Consider the following 23632-nt stretch of genomic DNA (forward strand, 5'->3'; position numbering starts at 1 on the left):
AAGCACACAACTGCAAGAACAATAATCATGCACAGCATTTACTAAGTGACATATATTATAAATAAGGCATGTTTAAAATTTGAAACAGACAGCAATGTAATACTTGGGCATTAAATGACAAATATATTTTTATGAGCTTTCGGCTGTACATTACTTGCAGGTCATGATATTATCTGTGTTCGTAAATGTTATAAATTGAAATGTATATGTTGCTCAATCTTTTTTTTTAAAACTAGCATTCAATATTACTTTGGGAACTGGAAACAAAGACCAGAACGAGCAGTCATATTACTTTCAATAACAGGGCACAGGTCATGCCAACAAGAGTTCTGGCAATGCGAAATACCTTTTCTACCACCAGTTCCGTGACAATGTCTCTGGCGTGAACATCCACAGTTATGAGGGCAGTCACAATACTTCGATGAAGGTTTAAGAGCTTGCCTCGAACCAAAGCAGCTAGAGCATTAAGTCTCTATGAAATAGATATAACACCATTATATACCAGCCAAAAAATCTTACCAGTGGTACAAAATATTGAAATCTTTCACAATAGTACATACTTAATGGGTGTACAAACCAAATTATTGCTTCACAATAGTGTACTCTCATTTGCATTTATGCGGAAAATAAAAGTCATCTTTTAAAAATGGTGGTATTAGTCACATGATTTACCACTTAAAATCTGTCGCCATTTAAGTTACTGAATATATTTTCTTCAGAATGACCCCCCCAACCACTCTCCCCATCCTGCAATGTGGCACACTAGGCCACAAACAAACCCAAGGGATTTACTGGGCAGTCTCCCCCGCATAGCGATCCTCCCACCCACCCGTAACTGAATACCAACAGCAACAGGATGAGGCCCTTAAAGTGGCTTCTTAATCACCTCAGTTGGTCTCCGGGTTGAAAGCCTGGGAAGACAGCAGGTTCTCCACTCTGCACACTCTCGCCGATAAAATGGTATTCCCCCCCCCCACCACCACCGCCAAACTCGCCTCTGGGGTAGGGCATTAACTATTTTTTTTTTCTCCAACAATGCTGCCAGGCCTGCAGACTACTACCAGCATTTTCCGTTTGTATTTTGGGTCCAAACATGGAGCTGTAGGAAAGATGGGCATGGATTTATGCGGCAACAACAAATTCGGCCATAACTTCCTGGCTCCCCAGCATCGACATGGGGGTTACGCCGTTGATGCACTGGGGAAGTTCCCACGGAAGGGTTTACCCAGCAATTATCCAGAGGGACTAACTTCCCCTGGACAATTTCACTGATCTGGAAACCATCTGACAGAGCGATTTGAATCACTAACTCTGGATGGGTTCTGTCAGTTTTACCCTCATAGTTACTCTGAAAGTGTTAGGAGGAAAAATGTACTTCTAACTCCAGAGTAACTATTTTAAAGACCCAGAGTGAGAGAGAACCCACACACCTAACCCCACCCCCCACACCATTATCACCCTTCACATCTCAGAGGACCCCCCCCCCCCCCCACCCAACCAAACACCCATGCCCGGCCTGACCCGACCCGACTCTGGACACGGCCCACACACAGCCTGCCACCCGTCATCCCTGTCCAACACCAAACCACTCCTGCCTCATCCGGCCTGAGTGAGGAAGATCAGGCGAGACAGGGGCTTTGGAATTACAACATCCGGTGATTGATTGCCACTCTGAGGTAGTTACAGGCGTTTGTCATTTGAAAGGGTGCTCAATACATGAGGGGAGAGAACCATTTACAAGAGCAATCCGCATGGGGCAGAAAGGAGGGTTGGGCACTCAACAGTTTCACGAACATAGGAACAAAAATAGGCCATTTGGCCCATTGATCCTGCTTCACCATTTCGATCATGCTGATCATCTACCACAATTCCACTTTCCCTGGCTGATCATTTAGCTCAATGCCACTCTTCTGCACTATCTCCATATCCCTTCATGTTACTGATCTCCAGAAATCTACATATCTGTCTTGAACATGCTCAATGATTGAGCTTCACAGTCCTCAGCGGTAGAAAGTTCCAAAGATTCATCACGCTCGTGAGTGCTCCTCATCTCAGTCTTAAATGGCCTACCCTTACCTGAGATTATTTATTCTGGTTTTACACTCACCAACAGGAGTAACATCTTATCTACATTTACCCTGCCACACCCTGTAAAAATGCTTTAAGTTTCAATTCGGTCATCCCTTATTCTTCAGAACTCTAGGGATTACAGTCGCAGTCTCCTCCGTAAACCAATCCCGCCATCTCAAGGATTAGTCTAGAGAACCTCTGTTGCACTCCTTTGCCAAGTATCTCCCTGATGCACCATCGATTGCACGTGAGGCAAGTGATTTACCAATGTCAGGCTTTAATTAACTAGAACACAGCCTGGCGATCGTCTACAGTGGAAAGGGACGATCGTCAGGCTTCTGAGCATTTATACCTCGTTGATAGAGGCGTGGTTAACTCAGCCTCTCGGCCAATCGGTCGAGAGGCACATGACCGACCAGAGCCAATGGTAAGCCGACGTTCTGGCCTAATGGCAGACGAGTATGCAGATCATATCATCACATTCCCTCCTTAGATTAGGGGAACAAACTATGCTCAATATTCCAGATGAGGTTTCACCAAAGCTCTATATAACTACAAGACATCCTTACACCTGTACTGAAATCCTCTTGGGATGAGAGCCAACATTCTGTTTGCCTTCTTAATAGCTTGCTGTATCTGCGTGCTAGCTTTTAGTGACTCATGAACAAGGACACCCAGGTCCCTTTGGACACCCACACTTCCGAAGCTCTCACCATTTAACAATCTGCCTTTTGATTCTTTTCTACCAAATTGAATAACTTCACACTTATTCATATTATATTCCATCAGCCATGTTCTGGCCCGTTCACTTAGACTGCCCAAGTGGTTTTGAAGTCTCTTTGCAAATTCCTCACAACTTGCATTCCTACCCAGTTTGGTGTCATCAGAAAATTTGAAAATATTACAATTGGTCTCCACATCCAATTAATTTACATAGATTGTGAATGGCTGTGGGCGGAGCACTGTTCATCATGGTAACAGCCTGCCATGTTGAGGGATGATCGGTTTATTCCTACTCCCTGCTTTCTGTATGATAACCAATTCTCAATTCGTAATAGTATGTTTCTCCCAATCCCATACATTTTAATTTTATTTACGAACCTCCCTGTGAGAACTTATCAAAAACCTTCAGAAAATCTAAATACACCACATCCTCTGCTTCTTCTATATCTTTGCTACAAAATCCTCAAAACACTACAAGTTTGTCAAACATGATTTTCCTTTCATGAATTCGAGTTGACTCTACCCAATTTTACCATTCCTTTTGAAATGTCCAGTTATCACATCCTTAATTAGAGATTCTAACATTTTCCCTACCACTGACATCAAACCAACAGATCTATAGTTCTCCATTCTGTGTCTTGGGGATAGAATGGGAGGTTGGGGACAAATGAGCTTAGAAAGGGCTCGAGGTAGATCAAGACAAAAATAGAGAGAAAAAAGATTCAAATGAGCATGAGGAACGTTGGTGCGGGGGTGATTTATAAATTCAAGCTTGCAATTGTTGAATGTCGGAAAGGCTGCAACTGAATATAAAGGAAAGAACTTCAGACACATGACCTTGAACAAAATCTTATACACAACAAAAATTACCCGATCAAGTTAACAATAGATGTTATAAAGCTTGTTAAGTGACAGTGCTTCTGAGTGATTTTGCCACCTTCTATAATTCCTATTACATGGTGAACAAATAACATGGCAAATCTCAGAATTTGAAGCAATTGTAACAAAAAGATTTGGAAGTGTCATTTGTTGTAAATGCAACATGCAAGCAGAAACTATTGCCTTCTCTATTTAAAAAAATATCATAAATGCAGCCAAAAGTCACCTCAAAGTTTGTTTTTTCAAATTCAGCCGTGACTGTAATGCGATTGTGGTCACCCTCCAAACAATGGTGTAAATCACGACACCACATTAGCTGTGCAATGGTCAAGATAACCTGAGAATTCAGAAATACAGAGAAGTTAAATAACCTGAAAAGTGAAGCCTTGGCCTCAACTCAACTCATTCAGAACAAAATCGAAAAATGTCCTTTGAAAAAAATCAGGAGCAAGTTAGCACTGGAATCCCAGTACCAGATGCTTCACTGCTAAAACCTCCATTCTTAGTTCTTTTACCATTTATGGGAAAGAATAAATTCCGCTGGAAATTTGATTTCATTCAACCTTTCACTGAATTCACTCCACTCCCCACACACACTCATTCCAGATGGCACTGGTTGTGCTGGAGTGTGCCCATCCCATTGATGGGTCGGCTGGAGCCAGATGCCTGGGGGGGAACACTCACACGATCTGTGGCACTACGTTCCCAGTGTGCAGCCAGACCCCACGGCCTATCTCCAGGCCGCTCCCTGCTACTCCTCCAAGCCTGGCAGAAGCTCCCCCGGCCAGCGGCACAACTGTCAGAACATGATAGCGAAGTTGGACTCTTTTCGTACCCCCTCTCTCCTTGCCACAGCGCCTGTTTCCCGATTTTTAAAACCGCAAATGAAACTCTCCATTGGTAATTTCTCCTGGCCAGCGTGGAGCATCGCGGGAGCACCGAAGAATACCGAGGTCAAGCCCGTTAATGGTATGTCAATGAAGTTTATTATATGTGTGGTGTAGTACGCATTGACGCCACTATTGAGGGACTGGAGCATGACATTCGGTCAGGTGTCCGGCGCCGGCCACAATTTTCACCTCACGTGCGATTCTCCACCTAATCATGTTTTCCAATGCCGGCGTCAGCCGACAGAGAATCTCGCCCCTGTTCCTTTATGAATAGTTAACATGTTATCCAAGAGGTTCAAATGTGAACACTACATTTTAGTGAATGCAGATATTTATCATTAACTCAGTCAACTCCTATAATAACAGTACGTACAGAATATGATTAAGCATCCAACTCAGAATCCTACCATGAGAAACCTACCATGTTCACTAGAACTGTTATGGTGGCCATGAAGGACATGGGCAATTATAATCGATCTCCCTCTGTGTGGCACGGCAGCACAGTGGTTAGCATTGTTGCTTCACAGCTCCAGGGTTCCATGTTCGATTCCCGGCTTGGGTCACTGTCTGCACGGAGACTGCAAGTTCTCCCTGTGTCTGCGTTGGTTTCCTCCGGGTGCTCCGGTTTCCTCCCAGCATCCAAAGATGTGCAGGTTAGATGGATTGGCCATGCTAAATTGTCCTTAGTATCCAAAAGGTTTGCATTGGGTGGGGTTGCTGGGTAACGGGGCGAGTGCGGAGGTGTGGGCTAAGGTAGGGTGCTCTTTCCAAGGGCCGATGCAGACTTGATGGGCTGAATGGTCTCCTTCTGCACTGTAAATTCTGTAAATTCTACGAACTTCCCTACTGAGCGGGCGGGAGCTTGCCCAATGGGAAATGGGAACTTCCCAACGGAAGTTTAAAACCCGCTGTTTCAACCTGAACCGGTATTTTGTAGATTCAAAAGATAGCATTTTAACTCAGCAGGGAGAACCACATGGGAACCTGTCACCGCACCTTTGGCCAAATTACGACAATTGGCACAACATTGTGAATTCCGAACATCCCTACAGAAATGCTGTGAGACAGATTGGTATGTGGAACAAACAACTTGACAACCCAAACATATTTGGCAGAACCCAACCTGAATTTTTGAAAAAACCTTGAAATAGTGCACTCACTGGAAAATTAAGAAATAAGTGGCTCAGGGGTGTCAGACAGCAGTGTCCCCTGGTTAGAGGGAGGGGTCTTCTGTAACAGTGACCATTCCTCAGCTTGTGTAGGGAAGATGTCAGATAGTCCATTGCAATATTGGAGCTCAACTTGCATCACCGAGGAGTCAGAGAAACATAATGACAGCCCCAAGAATGCTAGGGAACAATGGACTATTGCAAACACTGCAAAAGGGCACATGCAAGCCAAAGTTATCGGAATAGACACAACGTGTGCCGTTCAGGGAAAAGCCAAGGCCAGTACTGGCCTGCACCATGCAGGTATACCCACTACCAGTGCTTGGATGACATTCTGATCATGGGGGCTTCAGACCAAGAGCGCATGGCGAACCTAGGAGAGGTCTTGTGAAGATTCCCAAGAGATTGGGTAGACCTGAAGAGGGAAAAATGCATTTTTGAAGCAAATTCTGTGACCTACTTGGTCTATCAGGTGGTTAAAAAAGGTTTACATGTGGTAGAAGACAAAGCGATCAGCGAAGCACCAACTCCAAGCAACACCTTAAAATTAAAATCTTTCCTGGGATTAGTAAATTATTACAGAAATGTTATCCCAAATATGGCCTCCTTGCATATCCTACTATGGAAGTATCAAAGATGGCCTTGGGAGGCACCACAGCTTGAGGCTTTCAATAAAGTTAAACAACAATTACTGTCATCCAACTTATTGCGACCCTGAGAAGAGACTCATTTTGACAAGTCTTCCTTTACGTGGTTGGGGCCCTATTTTCACACCTCTGGAAAGACGGAATGGAAAGCCTATCGTATACGTCTCAGGGGCCCTTTCGAAAGCCAATCAAAGTACACTCAAATCGAGAAAGAGGGTTTAACATAGAACATAGAACATAGAACAGTACAGCACAGAACAGGCCCTTCGGCCCTCGATGTTGTGCCGAGCCATGATCACCCTACTCAAACCCACGTATCCACCCTATACCCGTAACCCAACAACCCCCCCCTTAACCTTACTTTTTAGGACACTACGGGCAATTTAGCATGGCCAATCCACCTAACCCGCACATCTTTGGACTGTGGGAGGAAACCGGAGCACCCGGAGGAAACCCACGCACACACGGGGAGGACGTGCAGACTCCACACAGACAGTGACCCAGCTGGGAATCGAACCTGGGACCCTGGAGCTGTGAAGCATTTATGCTAACCACCATGCTACCGTGCTGCTGCTTAGTGGTTGTGTTTGGTGTAAAAATGTTTCACCTTTCCATCTACATTTTATAATAATATCCAATCACAAGTCTTATTGGGACTTTATAAAGAGAATAAGGCAATTCCTACTGTTGCCTCTGCCCGAATTAATATTTGTCCCTGTTACTTGCAGCTTATGAATATCTTTTTAAGAACTGCCCTGAACATGGATAAATAACGCCAATGCGTTGAGTCGCTTTCTGCTGTCCACAAGCCCAGTTGCTTTACCAGCATTGGAAGTGGTCACGATGATCCAAAATATTTCGGAGATTTTCCTGGTGTCCAGAAAGCAAATTAAAACCCGGACACAAAAAAAGCCAACCTTGTTAAAACGGATCCTGAATGATGAATTCTGAAGACAACCATCAGAAGAAATAAAACGCTATCTGACTAAGAAAGACAAGCTCAGTGTTGAGGATGGTATCATTCTCTGAAGGTCCCAAATAGTTGTCCCTTGTCCAGGATGGCGCCTGATACTTATGGAACGACATAATGGTCACCCTGGGGTATCGAAAGTGAAAATGCTCGCCAGCAGCTACATCTGGTGGTCCTGCATCGACTCAGGCATCACGGACTTGGTGAGATGGTGCAATCTATGCCAGGAGAATCAAACTCCCTCCCTCAGCATCCCTACATCCATGGGAGCAGTCTGGCAGGCCATGGGTGTGAGCTTGCAGGGCCTTTTATGGGGTCTATGTTCTTGATCCTGGAAGATGCACACTCCAAAATGGCTGGAGATACACCGCATAAGCTCCAAGACCTCCCCCGCTACATTGAGGAATCATGACAGAGTTTCTGCATGCATGGAATACCTGAAGTCCTGGTTTTCAATAACCGCACTGCCTTCACCATGAGTAAGTTCCAAAACGTCATGCTATCCAATGGCATCAGACAAATCAGAACCACATCTTACCATCCATTGTCAAATGGGCTGGCGGAACGGGACAGACTTGTAAAACTGGCATGAGGAAACAAGCTGCGGCATCCATAGGAGCACTCCTCACACGACAACAGGAATTGCCCCACTGGACCTTTAAATGGGATGAGACTAAATCTACCATTCCCAAAGCTGGTGGGGTCCCAACAAGAGAAGCGGAAAAGAAATTGCAACTCTGCAAGAACTAAAAAACATTCAAAACAGGTGATTAGGTTTATGTGAGGAACTTTGTAAATGGTACCAGCTGGGTTCCTGGGATTATAATGGAGAAAACAGGGCCAATGTCAGACAAAGTGAAGGTCCAGGGTAAGATCATTGAATTTATAGTGCAGAAGGAGGCCATTCAGCCCATCAAGTCTGCACCAGCCCTTGGAAAGAGCACCCAACCAAGCCAACGGCTCCACCCTATCCCCGTAATCCAGTAACCCCACCTAACCTAATCTTTTGTGGACACTAAGGGCAAGTTAGCATGGGCAATCCACCTAACATGCACACCTTTGGATTGTGGGAAGAAACCGGAGCACCCGGAGGAAACCCATGCAGACACGGGGAGAATGTGCAGATTCTGTATAGACAGTGACCAAGCCAGGAATCAAACCTGGGATCGTGGAGCTGTGAAGCATGCTGCCCGTAAAGATCGTAAAGAAACACCTGGACCACCTCAGGAGCAAGGAGTCTGACCTGAGCAAACCTTCTTACTGGCCATGGAGGTGGCCACCGCAAGTACCGAGCAACAACTCGAAGCCACCCCAGCGCTCGTCCCTCCAGATAATGGGGAAACGGACTCTGAGATGGAAGAAAAATCTGGTGCCCTGGCTGAAACAGACCCCGAAGAGGAACCCGCGGCAGTAGCTGTTCAGCACTTCCTCCAGAAACGAAGGTCCCCAATTTAGTTCACATCATTAAGTCCAGTCCCACCCTCAACTGGCCTCTGACCGATTGCCAAGCGGCAGCAGAAGGGACTTTCTCGCAGCAAGTGAACTTCGGGAGAAACAGACTAAATGGGGAATCCCTCTGTTCTGGTGGCCACGAAGGACACGGGGATCATCAATAAATCACTCCACAAGTTTTCGGGAATATAAACTTCGCTACTGAGCGGACGGGAGCTCACCCAATGGGAAACGAACAGAGGGAGTTAAAATCAGGTGACTCAACTCAGGCAAGTATTTTGTAGGTCCCTGAGCTTAGACTTGTGTGATGTGAGCCACGGCTGTGGCCTCCTTCCGGTATGCAAATAATAGGGGTTTGGTGTCGGAAGACTGGCTTTGGCGAGGTTATTACAAGAACTAAAAGAACACACAGACATGGGGTAGCATTTTACATTCCATCTCCGGCGGCTTTGTAAGTGGGGAGATGGGTAAGCATTGTACTCCTCGGCTGGCCTTCCTGCTGGGTTCCCACCCACCCTGACCTCTCTTCAATATCCGCTGGGGCATGCAAGGCCTCGGATGGCCACCCATCCTTGCCACAATTAATGTCCTTAAGTGACCAACTGCTCAACACTTAAGGGCTGTTTCCCAACCACCAACAATTTCTAGGCTGGCAGAATATGGGGGACACACAAAATTAATCTGGTTCAGGATTAATTCAGGGGACGTCAGTGGTGGCGGGGACTCCATCAGCAGCACCATTTTAACTTTGGGTATAACTCCATCTTAAGGTCTGGTAACCGAAACAGCTCCCTCCCCACCACTCCAGACTCTCTACCGACATTCCAATTCATCACTGTCCATCCATTTTTCCCCTCTCCCCGGCCTCTCCTATGCTTCATGCCCTGGGTCCCTGAGACTGACCTCTTCCTGGAATTCCTGGACGAAGGTTCCAGGGACAGCTTGCAGTTCCAGTCCTGTCCACTTCAGATTCTAGCGCTGCAGGGCCAGAGACATTCCAGCCAATCAGATTAAGGCAGCTCCCCAAGGCCACTGACTCTTCAGATGACAGGAAACCCTGTCATCCTAAAAATACTGGCCATGATTTGCTTCCAAATGGGTAAAAACTGATGGAGCAGGCACTTTCAATCAGGTAGCATAACTCTCATGTGAACTCCAGGCTGAGAGTCATTTAAACCCAGCTGGTGTGTTTTGTGTTTGTCAAACAGAGGTAATTCACTGAAAATAGATGCAAATCAGAGGAGGTGGGGAATGGGATGTTCGTAGCAGTGAAATAAGGAAATGTGAGCCTTTTGGTAGCAAAAATAAAGAATATTGTATGTGGCTAATGTTATATTACCGTGGTTGGTAATATGTTTGCGGACGACACAAAGGTTGGTGGAATTGCGGATAGCGATGAGGACTGTCAGAGGATACAGCAGGATTTAGATCGTTTGGAGACTTGGGCAGCGAGATGGCAGATGGAGTTTGATCCGGACAAATGTGAGGTAATGCATTTTGGAAGGTCTAATACAGGTAGGGAATATACAGTGAATGGTAGAACCCTCAAGAGTATTGACAGTTGGAGAGATCCAGGTGTACAGGTCCACAGGTCACTGAAAGGGGAAACATAGGTGGAGAAGGTAGTCAAGAAGGCATACGGCATGCTTGTTTTCATTGGCCGGGGCATTGAGTATAAAAATTGGCAAATCATGTTGCAGCTGTATAGAACCTAGGTTAGGCCACACTTGGAGTATAGTGTTCACTTCTAGCCGCCACATTATCACAAGGATATGGAGGCTTTAGAGAGGGTGCAAAAGAGATTTACCAGGATGTTGCCTGGTATGGAGGGCATTAGCTATGAGGAGAGATTGAATAAACTCAGTTTGTTCTCACTGGAATGAAGGAGGTTGAGGGGCGACCTGATAGAGGTCTACAAAATTATGAGGGACATAGACAGAGTGGATAGTCAGAGACTTTTTTCCTGGGTAAAGGGGTCAAGTGACAGTGACCCAGAGCGGGTGCGAGGGGCAAGGTTTAGAGGAGACGTACGAGGTAAGTTTTTTACACAGAGGGTAGTGGGTGCCTGGAACACGCTGCCGGAGGAGGTGGTGGAAGCAGGGACGATAGTGACATTTAAGGAGCATCATGACAAATATATGAATAGGATGGGAATAGAGGGATACGGACCCCGGAAGAGTAGAATATTTTAGTTTAGATGGGCAGCATGGTCGGCACAGGCTTGGAGGGCCGAAGGGCCTGTTCCTGTGCTATACTTTTCTTTGATGTGGAGATGCTGCCGTTGGACTGGGGTGAGCACAGTAAGAAGTCTTACACCAGATTAAAGTCCAACAGGTTTGTTTCAAACACTAGCTTGCGGAGCACTGCTCCTTCCTCAGGTGAACCACTGCTCCTTCCTCAGGTGAATCACTTTGTCTATGTCCTTCATAATTTTGTCATAATCATTCACCTGAGGAAGGAGCAGTGCTCTGAAAGCTGGTGTTTGAAATAAACCTGTTGGACTTTAACCTGGTGTTGTAAGACTGTACTTTTCTTTGTTCTTTGTTCTATGTTGTATTCTTTGTCTTTTCTTCCAGGATTACTCGATGTAGTGTTGACAAAGAATATACAAATCATAGGGCAGCACAGTAGCGCAGTGGATAGCTCTGCTGCCTCACGGCGCCGAGGTCCCAGGTTCGATCCCGGCTCTGGGTCACTGTCCGTGCGGAGTTTGCGTGGGTTTAGCCCCCACAACCAAAAGATGTGAAGGGTACATCATTTGGCCACGCTAAATTGCCTTTAATTGGAAAAAATGAATTGAGTACTCTAAATTTTAAAAAAAGAATATACCAATCAAAAGATTGAAACAAAACTAATTTATTATTACACTACTAATTAAATGAAGTTTGAACACTATTGAGCTACAGATGATAATTAAATGATATTGAATCTGTCTTACAGTATTCAATAATTCATCCACTCACTAACTACACTATGATCGAACCTCATGCTATCTCCAATTAACATTCACTCTGCTCTAAGCATCTCCTTGTGCTTTCACCATGCTTCTCCTTACGCTATTTCCAGAATTCCCGGCGAGGCTGTCTTAAATACAGAGTAGCAACACCCTCTCATGTTTGATTTACGCAGAGATGTAATTATTATCCCTTCAGTAACGTGACTATATACATATCAATACAGTTATTAAGAGTCTAAATGAGGCAGAGGATAAAAGAAACCTAGAATTACAGATACATCATCATTATCATTGTGTGCTCTGCCTGAAGGTGGGTCTTGCTTCATAGTTTTCCCTGTGACTCTCTGTCTTTTCAAATCATGCAGCATCAATACACTCTTCCTTTCTTTTCCTCTTTTCCTTGAAATCTTCTCTCCATTACGTATCTTACTGATTTGATTTTTCTTAGTATGTGTCCGGTCGGGTTTCTCTGCCTTTTCATAATTATGTTCAGCCAATTTCTCAGTTCATTCACTCTACTCAGCACCTTCTAATTTGTTTCTTCTTCTGTCCAGCTGATCTATTCCATTCTCCTCCAAAACCGACATTTCAAAGTCATTTAGCCAGGTGGTCTCCTCTTGCAGTAAGGTCAAGTCTCACATCCATACAAAACTACACGCAATTAAAGTTCTTTACAAGTTTTTTCTCAAGTAGTTTACTCAGTATTCCTGTGAGCGGCTGTTTCTTCTTTCTAAATATAGCCTCTCTCATTGGTATCCCTGTTCTTACTTCTTTGTTGTATCTTACATCTGCAGATATTGGGTTGGATCTTCCAGCCCCTCCCACCAGCGAGATCTTCCGGTTCTGCTGCAATCTAGTTGGGAGGGGGGGGGAATCCCAGCTATTATGTTTCATGTAACACAATGGTTAGCACTGTTGCCTCACAGCGCCAAGGATCCGGCTTCGATTCTGACCTTGGGCCACTGTCTCTGTGGAGTTTGCACATTCTCCCCGTGTCTGTGTGGGCAGCACGGTAGCACAGTGATTAGCACACTTGCTTCACAGCTCCAGGGTCCCAGGTTCGATTCCCGGCTTGGATCATTGTCTGTGCGGAGGGATTCTATGATTCTATTAAAAAGAATTATTGCACCTTCTTTTCCTTCTATAAATATATGAATATTTCTTGGGGATTTTAAGATATCTATCACTTTGGTTTTGTCAATGTTCCCTCATTCGAAGGTTCATGCCTACTTTTGCAAATCTATCTACTGTACAGATACATAAAAACAGGAATGCTAGCATGGGAGGCCATAATAAAGCCAAATTATGCACTGGATTCATTTGTACACCGATATAATTTAAAAACATAGAAAGTACTTGAAACGTGTACAGGACCTTGTTTAGGCTACATTAAGCAGACCATGTTCAGTGTGTAGTCAAAGATATTATAAGAGTAAACAAAATGGCAGAGAAGGGGCAAGATAGATTCACAAGGTTAATATCAAAATTGAGAGTACATAACTGTTATGGTGCAGAGTAACAACGCAGCGGTGAAGAGTGGTATTTGAGACAAAATGGAGCGAAGGGAGTTGTATTATAGGAGTTAAATAAAGACAAGGCCGGGGGAAAGGAAATAATGAGTGCCAACTTCCCAGAAGGTGAGGTCATACACAAATACAGCAGTAGAGAACACTGATGCAGTAGTATATAGAATAAATCTAAAATAAGCACAAATGCTTGGTACTGTGGAAGGCCTGTCAGAAAGCCTATTGTCTCTGCCACTGTCAAAAATCATGGAGAGGTCTGGCTCCAACTTGGCATAGGACTTTGCATTGAGCTTGGAGCTCACCTTTTGCAGCATGGAAGTGGTGGCAATCTGCAAGGCTGCCATTGGAAGGAGGGATGGAAGAAAATGCTCAACGTAAGAGTCCTTGGAGTCACAAACAATGCCTTTCCTACTTTATTGCGGACTACATAGAACAAGCAGTGCAGAAGCAGGCCATTCGGCCCATCAAATCTGCACTGACCCGCTTAAGCCCTCACTTCCACCCTATCCCATAACGCAACAATCCTTCCTAATCTTTTTTTGGTCACTAAGGGCAATTTATCATGGCCAATCCACCTAACCTGCCCGTCTTTGGACTGCGGGAGGAAACCGAAGCACCCGGAGGAAACCCACACAGACACGGGGAGAATGTGCAGACTCTGCACAGACAGTGATCCAGCGGGGAATCGAACCTGGGACCCTGGTGCTGTGAAGCTTCAGTGCTATCCACTTGTGCTACCGTGCTGCCCACTTCAACTGTCAATTCCTCAAAACACTCATGAGTCAAACAGAGCAAGTAGAAAGTAATCAGCAACTAAATCACAGTTTGTTGGTGATTCCTTTAAATAGGACAGGTGGGATTCCTTCCTGGCAGTGAACTGTGTATGTTTAAGAGAGGACACTAACATGAGTAACGAGCAGCATCTAAAATAGTACGGCTGGCGAAAATCATTCTGACAAGCTGATTGATGCCCTACTCTGCATACTTCGAGCACATACGTGTATCATCCGTGATAATACCCACATCAAGGTTGCGTTTAGTATGTGGCGGCCTTCACCACCTTGATTGACCAGATGCAAATTTTTTGGGAATGGAGGTTGGAGGCGCCACCAAAGGTGTTGCATAGTTGGGGGATGTTTCGGAATTCCTTAAACTAGAGAAGATTAAGCTTGCCCCTCGGGGCTCGGATAGGGAGTTCTGGACAAGATGGAGGCTGTTCTTGTCTCTGTTTACAGATCTGTTTGTTTCCAGCAGGTAGGGAGCAAAAGGGGAAATAGTGTCAAATTAGGGTGATTGTATTCTGTTATTAAATAATAGTTTGTTTGTTATGTATGCCCTGATTTAAATAAAAATATTATTAAACATGATTGGGTTCAGTATGGAGCATGCCAGAAGTAGGTGGAAAAATCATGAAGACCATGTTGCTACCAAACGGGAACAAATAGTACTAAAACTGCTGGCTCTATGGAGCCAGATTTTGCAGCGATGGTGTGAGGAAAGTGTAAGGATTAGCTGTGGCTGCCTAGGTAGGCAAAGAATTTTCTTCCAATCATTATAAGCAGACTGGTACATGAACATTGACCGCCTGAACAAAATATCAATCATGGAATCATATGTTCAAATAGGCCACCATCTTCCTGTAAGGTGAAAAGAGGAAGTTATCATGTACCTGAGAAGGATGTCCTGATATCACCCACTGCACTCTGGGTTGGGTTTGATAATCAGCAATTGAAACTTTGCAAAAGCGGCGGAGTGATGAGAACATAGCTTCCTCTACCTTTCCAAGCCAATCTTCTACATTTCCTCTTGCCTTAAGTCCCTTTCCCAAACTGACCTGCAGTGCAGAAACAATATGGTTATTTGATTAAACAGTGATAATGCTAATTGTTTATATCAGCCAAGACTTTGTTCTTTCTCAAGAAACTGTCAGTAAAATAATCACTTCTAGCCCACTGATTTATTATGTAATTTCTCTTCAATAGGTACCAGTTATTTTCATCAGGATTTACTGGTTTCTATATTTTCTAATTATTAGATCTTTGAAAAAATTCTTTGTATTCTCGCACTTTCCAAGTTTAAATATCTCCACGACATTCAATGTTCTCCCCAGCTCTCTAATGGTTCCTGTAAGATGTTAAGGTATTGCACATATCCAATTACCCTACTTCTCTATCAAGAAACAAATGACTTATTTCATTGCAAGGCCCCAGTATGTATGAAGAGTAAGACATTGCATGTGGTAAATCAAATGGACAGGCTCAATCCTACCACTCCGTGGCACAGACTATCTTGTCGTGAATGAGGCTTAGTGCACATTGAGGAGCTTGTTAAAAATCAAGTTAACAAAATTGTCCTCCACAGCGCCACCAACTCCAATAAAAGCATCCTCACCTTTTCTCCTTCAGGAGAGAGCATGGCCAAGATATCATTGGTGTACACCTTCTCAGGTTCCCCTTCAGTTGTTTTCTCCTCACTTTGGGAAGCAAGAGCGAACTCCAGCCTTGCAATTGCATCGAAGCACTTGCGCAGATGTGGCTGGACAGCCTGTGGGTTGCGGGTCTGAGCCAGAATCTCCAGCAGCTCATCATTAGACAGGAAGTAGAACCTAAGAGGCAGATTCAGAGAGAGGGAATCAGATATTAACCTGTCAAGAAGTTTGTCATAATATACACACAAGTATATGATGGTGCACAGACACACATTGACTGACACACTGAAAGACCAATCAACACACAGGACACAGCAGCCGATCACCAGACAGGGCACGGTCACTATAAAGCCAGAGGGCGCTAGTTTTCCCGCTCATTCGTGATGCAGCCTCTGAGACAGACAGAGCCCACAGTCAGTAGCATGGACACCTACCATGTGCTAGCAGTATAGGCTGGTCAGATTAGCCATAGGTCTTCAGTCAACCTAACATAGTGTCGACCCACAGTGCAAGTATGTTTAACAGCTCATAGTTAAACAAAATAGAGTTGTACTTCTACAGGTGTTGGTAGCCTGTCTATCTTACTGCTCTGGTAAACGCAGTCCTCACAGACCCAGCATACCCAATACATCAAAGTTAACATCAAAAGCACCTTTATGTAAAACCTTCACGATGGCGGCCATTTGGACAAAGCATCAGGTCAGTGTCAAAATGGAGGGAAGTTCACCTTGCAAAGAACAACTCCCAGCAAGAGTTGTTCAGATTTGTTTATTGAGGGTTAATCACATCAGGCTATGCTAATCAGAAAATTAAAAAACAGTATGGTAGTAATATTCAAGATTTTACAATTCAACCAATGGAGCACTAACTCAGTTTAAGACTTTACTATTTAAAAAAAATTGTGTCCTTGAATGAGATTGTCTGTCCTTCCTGTGACATGTTTCTCGGCGGCAGTGGCCGGGTCTCCCAGACCTGCCTCTGTCAATGGGATTTTCCAATGAATCCACCCCACGCTGCCAGGAAACCCATGACAGGGATGCGCGTTAGCGGGGCCAGAAGATCCCTCGGGCATGAACAGCCAGACGATGCTGTCCATTATCATAGTCTCTTTAAAGAATCAAATAATAAGGAAATGCAAACATTCTTTTTTTTTTTAGTTCTCAAAGTCTATTGACTATAATAAATATTGAATGTGAATTTCTAATGGGGCTCTCCCAATCATCATCTGTTGTAACTCTTGGGGAAGAGCGACAGAAACTCTTGGGAAATGCACATTTTATCTGTTTCCTGAATTGAGGAAACCAGCAAGTACAGGTACAGGGTTCAGTCAGCAGGAACTACATACTTAATTATAACTCTTACATAAAAAAAAAAGGCATAATTAGAAATTACAGACTTAATGGTTTAACCTCAACAATCAGAAAGTTAATGAAATCACCAATCGGAATCAAAGTAAAGCAGAAACTAGGGGTGGGAATTTCTGGTCCCGCCCTCGGTTGGAATTATCACGGGCGGGACAGAAAATTTGATGAACCAACAAAAGAGCCGTTGACTTCCGGTGGGAATGTCCAGCCCCGCGGTGGGCAGGGTTGGGAAACCCCACCCCAAGTGTGGGGGAAAATAACAGGTCGAGCATCTTTTTTTAAAGTGGAATTTGGATGCAAACATAAATAATATCGGGGGGAGAAGTTTAGAGGTTTTTGAAGGATGAGGGAGAGGCAAGGCCAGAGAGAAGGAACACTGTGCGACAGCAATATGAGTTCCAGCAGGGCCGAGATTTTTGATGAAGCTTTGGAGATTTTGGTGGAGCAACTTGTGGTTGTTGCTATTGGTGAAACAATACTGGCTGAGAACTTGTTTTCTTCATTTAATTCCATGTCACAGAATAATAGTGTTAAGTAACAGCTTGTAAACAAGGAAATAAGGGGTCAAGTGTGTAGCCTTGAGGCACACCCAGTATCACCTTGTTGAATGAAGTGAGAAGAGAAATCATCACAGAATTGCCAACTCAGCTATACAAAGGATAGAACATGGACAGGACGGTCCGTTTGGGAGACTATGTTCTGCTGCTGGAGCTGAAATGCCTCTGGTTTGCGCTGCCGCTAGAAGCAGTACCAACAAGCGATTCGCTATCACTTGTCATGCAAATAAATACATGGTGAGGATCGTGAGGAATTTCATCACGAATCCCACTATCGGGCCACTATTTTGAACTGGCGGATGGCCTCCCCTGCCTCCCGCAATGCAAATCCTGTTCACACACACACACACACACACACTCTGACAAGGGCATCCTCCCTTCCCCACAGTACCCTTTGATGAGAGTGACTCAACCCCTCCCTACCAGACCCCCCAATCATACCCCCACTAGAGACCCCCACGAGAGACTCCCACCAGATCCTCCCACCAGACCTGCCACCAGATCCCCCACTAGAGATCCCCACATAACCCCCACCAGGGACCCCCCATTTTAGAGAATCCCTGATAACAGAGAACCCTCCACAATAACAGAGGCTCAACCATCAATCACACCTGCCTGGAAGCCTAAGGGAAATCCAGGCAAAAACCGTGAAAAAAAATCATTGCTTTTTCACTCACCAGTCCCTTACAGCTGCTGCCTCAGGCAGATGTCTGGAAAGCAGCAAGCCCAGAGAATCATGGAGGTGCGGAGGATCGGTGAAGATCGGGTGAACAGGGCGGTCATTTTAATGCATTTGCATCCTCACGATGGCACAGGGCATGAATCTCGTTGCTGCCAGCAGTAGGGACTGGAGCATCGGAAACAGATTGGCGTCCCATTTTTTTCCCTCATGCTGAATCCTCCGTCGCATTGGGATCTCCGCTACCGGAGGCGGGGGCCGGAGAATCTAACACTTTGTTTAAACAACCGTATAAACCTTTGAGGAGGTGACATGGCCAATAAGAAAGGTAGCACAACCTGGTAAAAGTCAGCAGTTCTCAGTCGAGACGGGGAAAAAAATTAAAGGGAAAATAAATATGTACTTCCCCCATGCACTTCCCCAGGGCTGCTTACCGAGCAGCAAAGACGCCATATTGTGAATAGATTTTTTCAAGCTCATTGTTGGTATGACCGGACATAAATAACTTGTGAGGAACATTTTGAAAAATAAATTAATTCCATTTTCTTCTCCTTCAAAAAAAAACCCTTGTTGCTTTCTATCATAAATAAATTGCACCAATATACAGAGGACACGAACCTGGGGAAGATCACTCGTTTCGATTCAAGATAGGCCTCCAGACACTTTAGAATTTGGTCTAATAATTCATTGTTACTCAGGAAAATCTCCAACAAACCTATTTATGAAATAAAATTAGACAATAAGGCCACACTCAATAAACATACATAAAATAAAGAAATAAAAATAAAATATGCTGGAGGTAGAGATGGCAATCATCCTCTGTGGAGGGAGCAGGCTTCCGCCAGTGTTACTGTACATAAAAATGTAGATTCAGCAGTGCTGCACATTGGGAGAGCAGATGTCTAAATTGTACTGAAGGGAAGCATCATATTCAGAGGGCATGATTTCATGGCCTCGCCGCGTCCAACTTTGTGAAGCGACAAGGCCGTTAAACGTCATGAGAGATGTCTTGTGAGATTTGCGCCGCTCGAAATGTTTCACGAGATTTAATGGAATCGCACGAGACGTCATGTTCTAGATCTTGCCCTCACTGGGAGAGATCCAGATTAACATATTTAATGGCTCATTTAAGTATATTTGCACCGTATTCTCCTGAGGTCTGGGAACTAATAGCCGCACCTGGATGATTTTGCCAAGGCGCCATTTAGCATTGGTTTCCACAAACGTGGACCATGCGTAATGCCACCTAGGGGGAGTCTACCAGGCCATTAGTGACTCCTGGGTGGTCAGGCTCTGTACAGGGTGGTACCCTCACACTCTTGCTGGGAACCTTGGTACTGCCATCCTGCCAGCCTGGAAATGCAACCTGGGCATCCTGGCAGTACCTACCTGTCACTGCCAAGATGCCAGGTGGCAATGTCAAGGTGATTGGGTGCCAGGTTGCCTGTGCCAAGCCAGGGGTCGGGCCTGGGGTATCTTACTCGTAAGAGATGAGGTGAGGGGGAGGAGGGGGCTCGAGGACCCCGTAAGAGGCTAGTTGCGTGCAGTGGGGAGGGGGATCCGGAGGCTGTGGTGGGGTGGCTGAGGGGGTCAAAAGAATGGTGCCCGATCCGCGAATACTCTTCCTGCATTGGTGAGCTGAGCTCCTGAGCTCGTCAGTGCAGAAAATGATGTAAATGCTGATGTAAATGGTGGGCATTCCTCGCCAAAGCCAAAAAATACGGCAAAGTGCCATTAAATAGCGGGGTCGTTCTCGGAGCTGCAGGTGCCAAGTAACACCTCCCTAAATGCGCCCGAAAATGGTCTCTGTTTTTGTCCCATTAAATCTCTCCCATTGTCTTGACACCTACTTCAGCAGCCTTTAGTATTTTGTCAATTAATGGCCTTGTACTCATTTCTGTGCCTTGACATCATTAATACTTCAAACTAATACAAAAATATTTTTAAGAAACAAGCATAATTCTGCACCATTCGCAGTATGTTGGCTTTTACTCCTTATCTGCCATTCTCTAGAATATTGGAAAGGATTACCAGCATACGTAATGGAACTCTGAAATTGGCAAACTTAAATGTTACTTGCAATATCTGTACCTTTTTTTTTATACTGTGCTAATTTTTCAGTGATTTATTTCCATCATTTCTGACATTACTATCAATAATGTGCATTGTCAGAATAATTTTTGTCTTAATTTGTTGTTTTTGAAACACAGAATATTACAAGTATTTGAAAATCATGGAGGGCGTACTGGGGGCATCAGGTACCATACAATACCTGTAGACCTTAGGCCACACACCTACTGAGGACAGATGTCAACCTAACTTGCTGCAGAAGAGAGACAAAGCGCAGTGCTTTGTTACCTTTCAAGGGCAACTCTTGCCACCTTGTAACCTGCTACTGTCATGCAAATAATTTCCATCCTCTAGGGAAGGATTTATATTCAGTTTAATGTAATTTAAGACGTAAAACTGCACCAGTCACATTAAGGGAAGGCTTTGTTCTTCAAAAGAATTCAAGGCTTTCTAAACCACAGAGCTTGCATTTTGGAGTTAACTCTTACATTTGGTCGTTATTTTTCCAGCCCAGCAAATAGCTGCTGGCTTGCTGTCATAATAATAATAATAATCTTTATTAGTAGGCTTACATTAACGCTGCAATGGAGTTACTGTGAAAATCCCCTAGTTGCCACATTCCGGCGCCTGTTCAGGCACACAGAGGGAGAATTAAGAATGTCCAATTCACCTAACAGCACGTCTTCACTCTTTCAGGACTTGTGGGAGGAAACCGGAGCACCTGGAAGAAACCCACGCAGACATGGGGAGAACGTACAGGCTCCGCACAGACAGTGAACCAAGCTGGGAATGGAACCCGTGTCCCTGGTGCTGTGAAGCAACAGTGCTAACTACTATAGTAGTGAGATCAGGCACCAATACCTCTCTCATAGACTTCAGGAGGTGCTGGGTGTGGAAGTACTGGAAAGACAGTAGGTGGTGGGATCACTGGTTTGCACTAAGAGTGCCTGAGGAAGAAGATGGATTCTGGAAATGAGAATACAGGGAAGCATTAAGCAGTGTTGTGGGGCCAGACAAAGGCAAAGGTCCAGAACAATCTATCCTGTGGACTGACTGCAGCAATGAGAGAAGCACAACAGGGCAAATAGATTAAAAAATTAGTGGATTATTGGATTTCTGGTCGTTAAAATAGCATCATTTATAGTACTGACAATGAGAACATTTTGTCATTTTACTAAATTATTTTAAATCAGAATGATGCCTAAAATGAAGACTGCACAAAATCAAACAGAAAAGACTGGAAATCTGAAATAAGAACAGAAAATGTTAGAAACACTCAGCAGGTCAGGCAGCATCAAATGTGAGGTCATCAACCTGAAATGTTAACTCTGTTTCTCACTCCACTTACGCGGCCTAACCTGATGAGTAGTTCCAGCATTTCTTTGAAGACTGCACAAGTGGCGGTCTTCAACTTGACGATGTTCAAATTACGATGAACGGCACTTAAGGGGCTGGTTTAGCTCACTAGGGGCTGGTTTAGCTCACTAGGGGCTGGTTTAGCACACTCGGCTAAATCGCTGGCTTTTAAAGTAGACCAAGCAGGCCAGCAGCACGGTTCGATTCCCGTACCAGCCTCCCCGGACAGGCGCCGGAATGTGGCGACTAGGGGCTTTTCACAGTAACTTCATTGAAGCCTACTCGTGACAATAAGGGATTTTCATTTCATTAAAATATTTATAAACAAATATTCTGTTTTCAATTTACGACGTTGGTTTCGACTTTATGATCGTGCGCCAGTGAACAAGTTCAACCATTCATACGTGCGCATCGATGTTCTGTGCTGCCCACCTCCCTGACTCAAGACTCTCAGTTGCCTTTCTGAGCATTTTTACTCGGTGAATCTTTGTGTATCCAGAGATTTTATTAAGATTTACAATGTTCTCTCCCCGTGTCTGCGTGGGTTTTGCCCCCACAACCCAAAAATGTGCAGAGTAGGTGGATTGGCCATGCTAAATTGCCCCTTAATTGGAAAAAATAATTGGGTAATCTAAATTTATTTTTTAAAAAGATTTACAATATTAATTTATGGCTTTATTACTTTTTGATCATTGATTGAGTACAACATTCTGGGTTATTGTGGTGATAGTAGTGGGTTAGTCCTTGTTTCAAAAATCCTCAATTTATAATATTGCTCTTTTGGGAAAATCGAATCCGAGTTACAAAGTCTTCATTTGAGACATTGGTTTTCATGAACCAGTTGTGCCACTGTATCCATGACAGCAAGCATCTGAAAACAAAGCAAAACAGCAAACAAATCCGTCACAGACAGATGTACAAATGTTTCAGCCAGAAAGAACCAGTATGTTAGCCACCAAAATGCAAGTGCTGATTCAAGAGAAAGCTTTTCTCTTCATGCAACAAACTGGAATGTAGGAACATTATTGATGTTCACATATTTTACATACCGGGTTGTGTCGCTGCTCTCAGAGCATTTGGTAGGCGATTTACTTTTCGCATGACTTCCTTCCAGGCTTTATCCACTTGAGTGAACATCCTTGCCTCTGCAGGTAACTGACGCTGAATGTCTGGAGCACAAAAGATACTCTCCAGGTACAACCAGTTCCGCTGACATGTCATCCATTGTTCCTGTAACAGGAGAAGAAATGTACAATATTAAAATTTTTGGTCAAGCCTATTTCACTAAGCAAATTATCGGTGTCATAGACAGACCCACCAGGAAAGAGTTTCCCCGAGTGTTCTCAACATTGCCTGTGGACCCCATGAAATCTCAAGGCATCAGGTTCAATATGGACAAGGAAATATTCTCCTGATTGCCAAATACCACGCAGCCTCAAATGATGAATCAGTACTCCTCCATGTTGAACACCACTTGGAGGAAACACTGAGGGTGGAAAGGGCACAGAATGTACTCTGGGTAGGGGACATCAATGTCCATCACCAAGGACCACTAATGTGGACGTAAGTCTACCTGTGACACTAATAAAGATTTTCATTATTATTACTGACCGAGTTGGCTGAGTCCTAAATGACATAGCTGCTGGACTGGATATGTGGCAGGTGGTGACAGTAACAAACAGGAGGTAAAATCCTACTTGACCCTGTCCTCAACAGAAATTAGAAGAATTAAAACTTCTTCTAACATCTAGATAACTATCATAAAGACCTAGACTTTTGTTGACTAACTCCTGGTACTCTGCCGGTACCATCCAAAGTTTTGAATTTGAATCACCTTTTTTGCTGGTTCACAGTGCAGGGCAATTGTCCAGAGGAAGTTTGCACTCCCCCACCCAC

At 44.4% G+C, this 23632-nt stretch overlaps 1 protein-coding gene across 2 annotated transcripts in view; it reads right to left on the reverse strand.

The window, feature by feature from the left end:
* Positions 1-23632, reverse strand: part of dnah6 (dynein, axonemal, heavy chain 6) — a 389182-nt gene that overhangs the window by 230744 nt on the left and 134806 nt on the right. For both annotated transcript variants that reach the window (XM_038804236.1, XM_038804238.1), the window contains 6 exons: positions 22786-22966; positions 18929-19025; positions 15674-15887; positions 14952-15116; positions 3899-4009; positions 347-472 (listed from right to left, as the gene is read on the reverse strand). In XM_038804236.1, the coding sequence (XP_038660164.1) occupies positions 347-472; positions 3899-4009; positions 14952-15116; positions 15674-15887; positions 18929-19025; positions 22786-22966 (894 nt within the window). The remainder of the gene's footprint in view (positions 1-346; positions 473-3898; positions 4010-14951; positions 15117-15673; positions 15888-18928; positions 19026-22785; positions 22967-23632) is intronic.

The sequence above is a fragment of the Scyliorhinus canicula genome, chromosome 8 (genome assembly GCF_902713615.1).
Source record: "Scyliorhinus canicula chromosome 8, sScyCan1.1, whole genome shotgun sequence".
Lineage (NCBI taxonomy): Eukaryota > Metazoa > Chordata > Chondrichthyes > Carcharhiniformes > Scyliorhinidae > Scyliorhinus > Scyliorhinus canicula.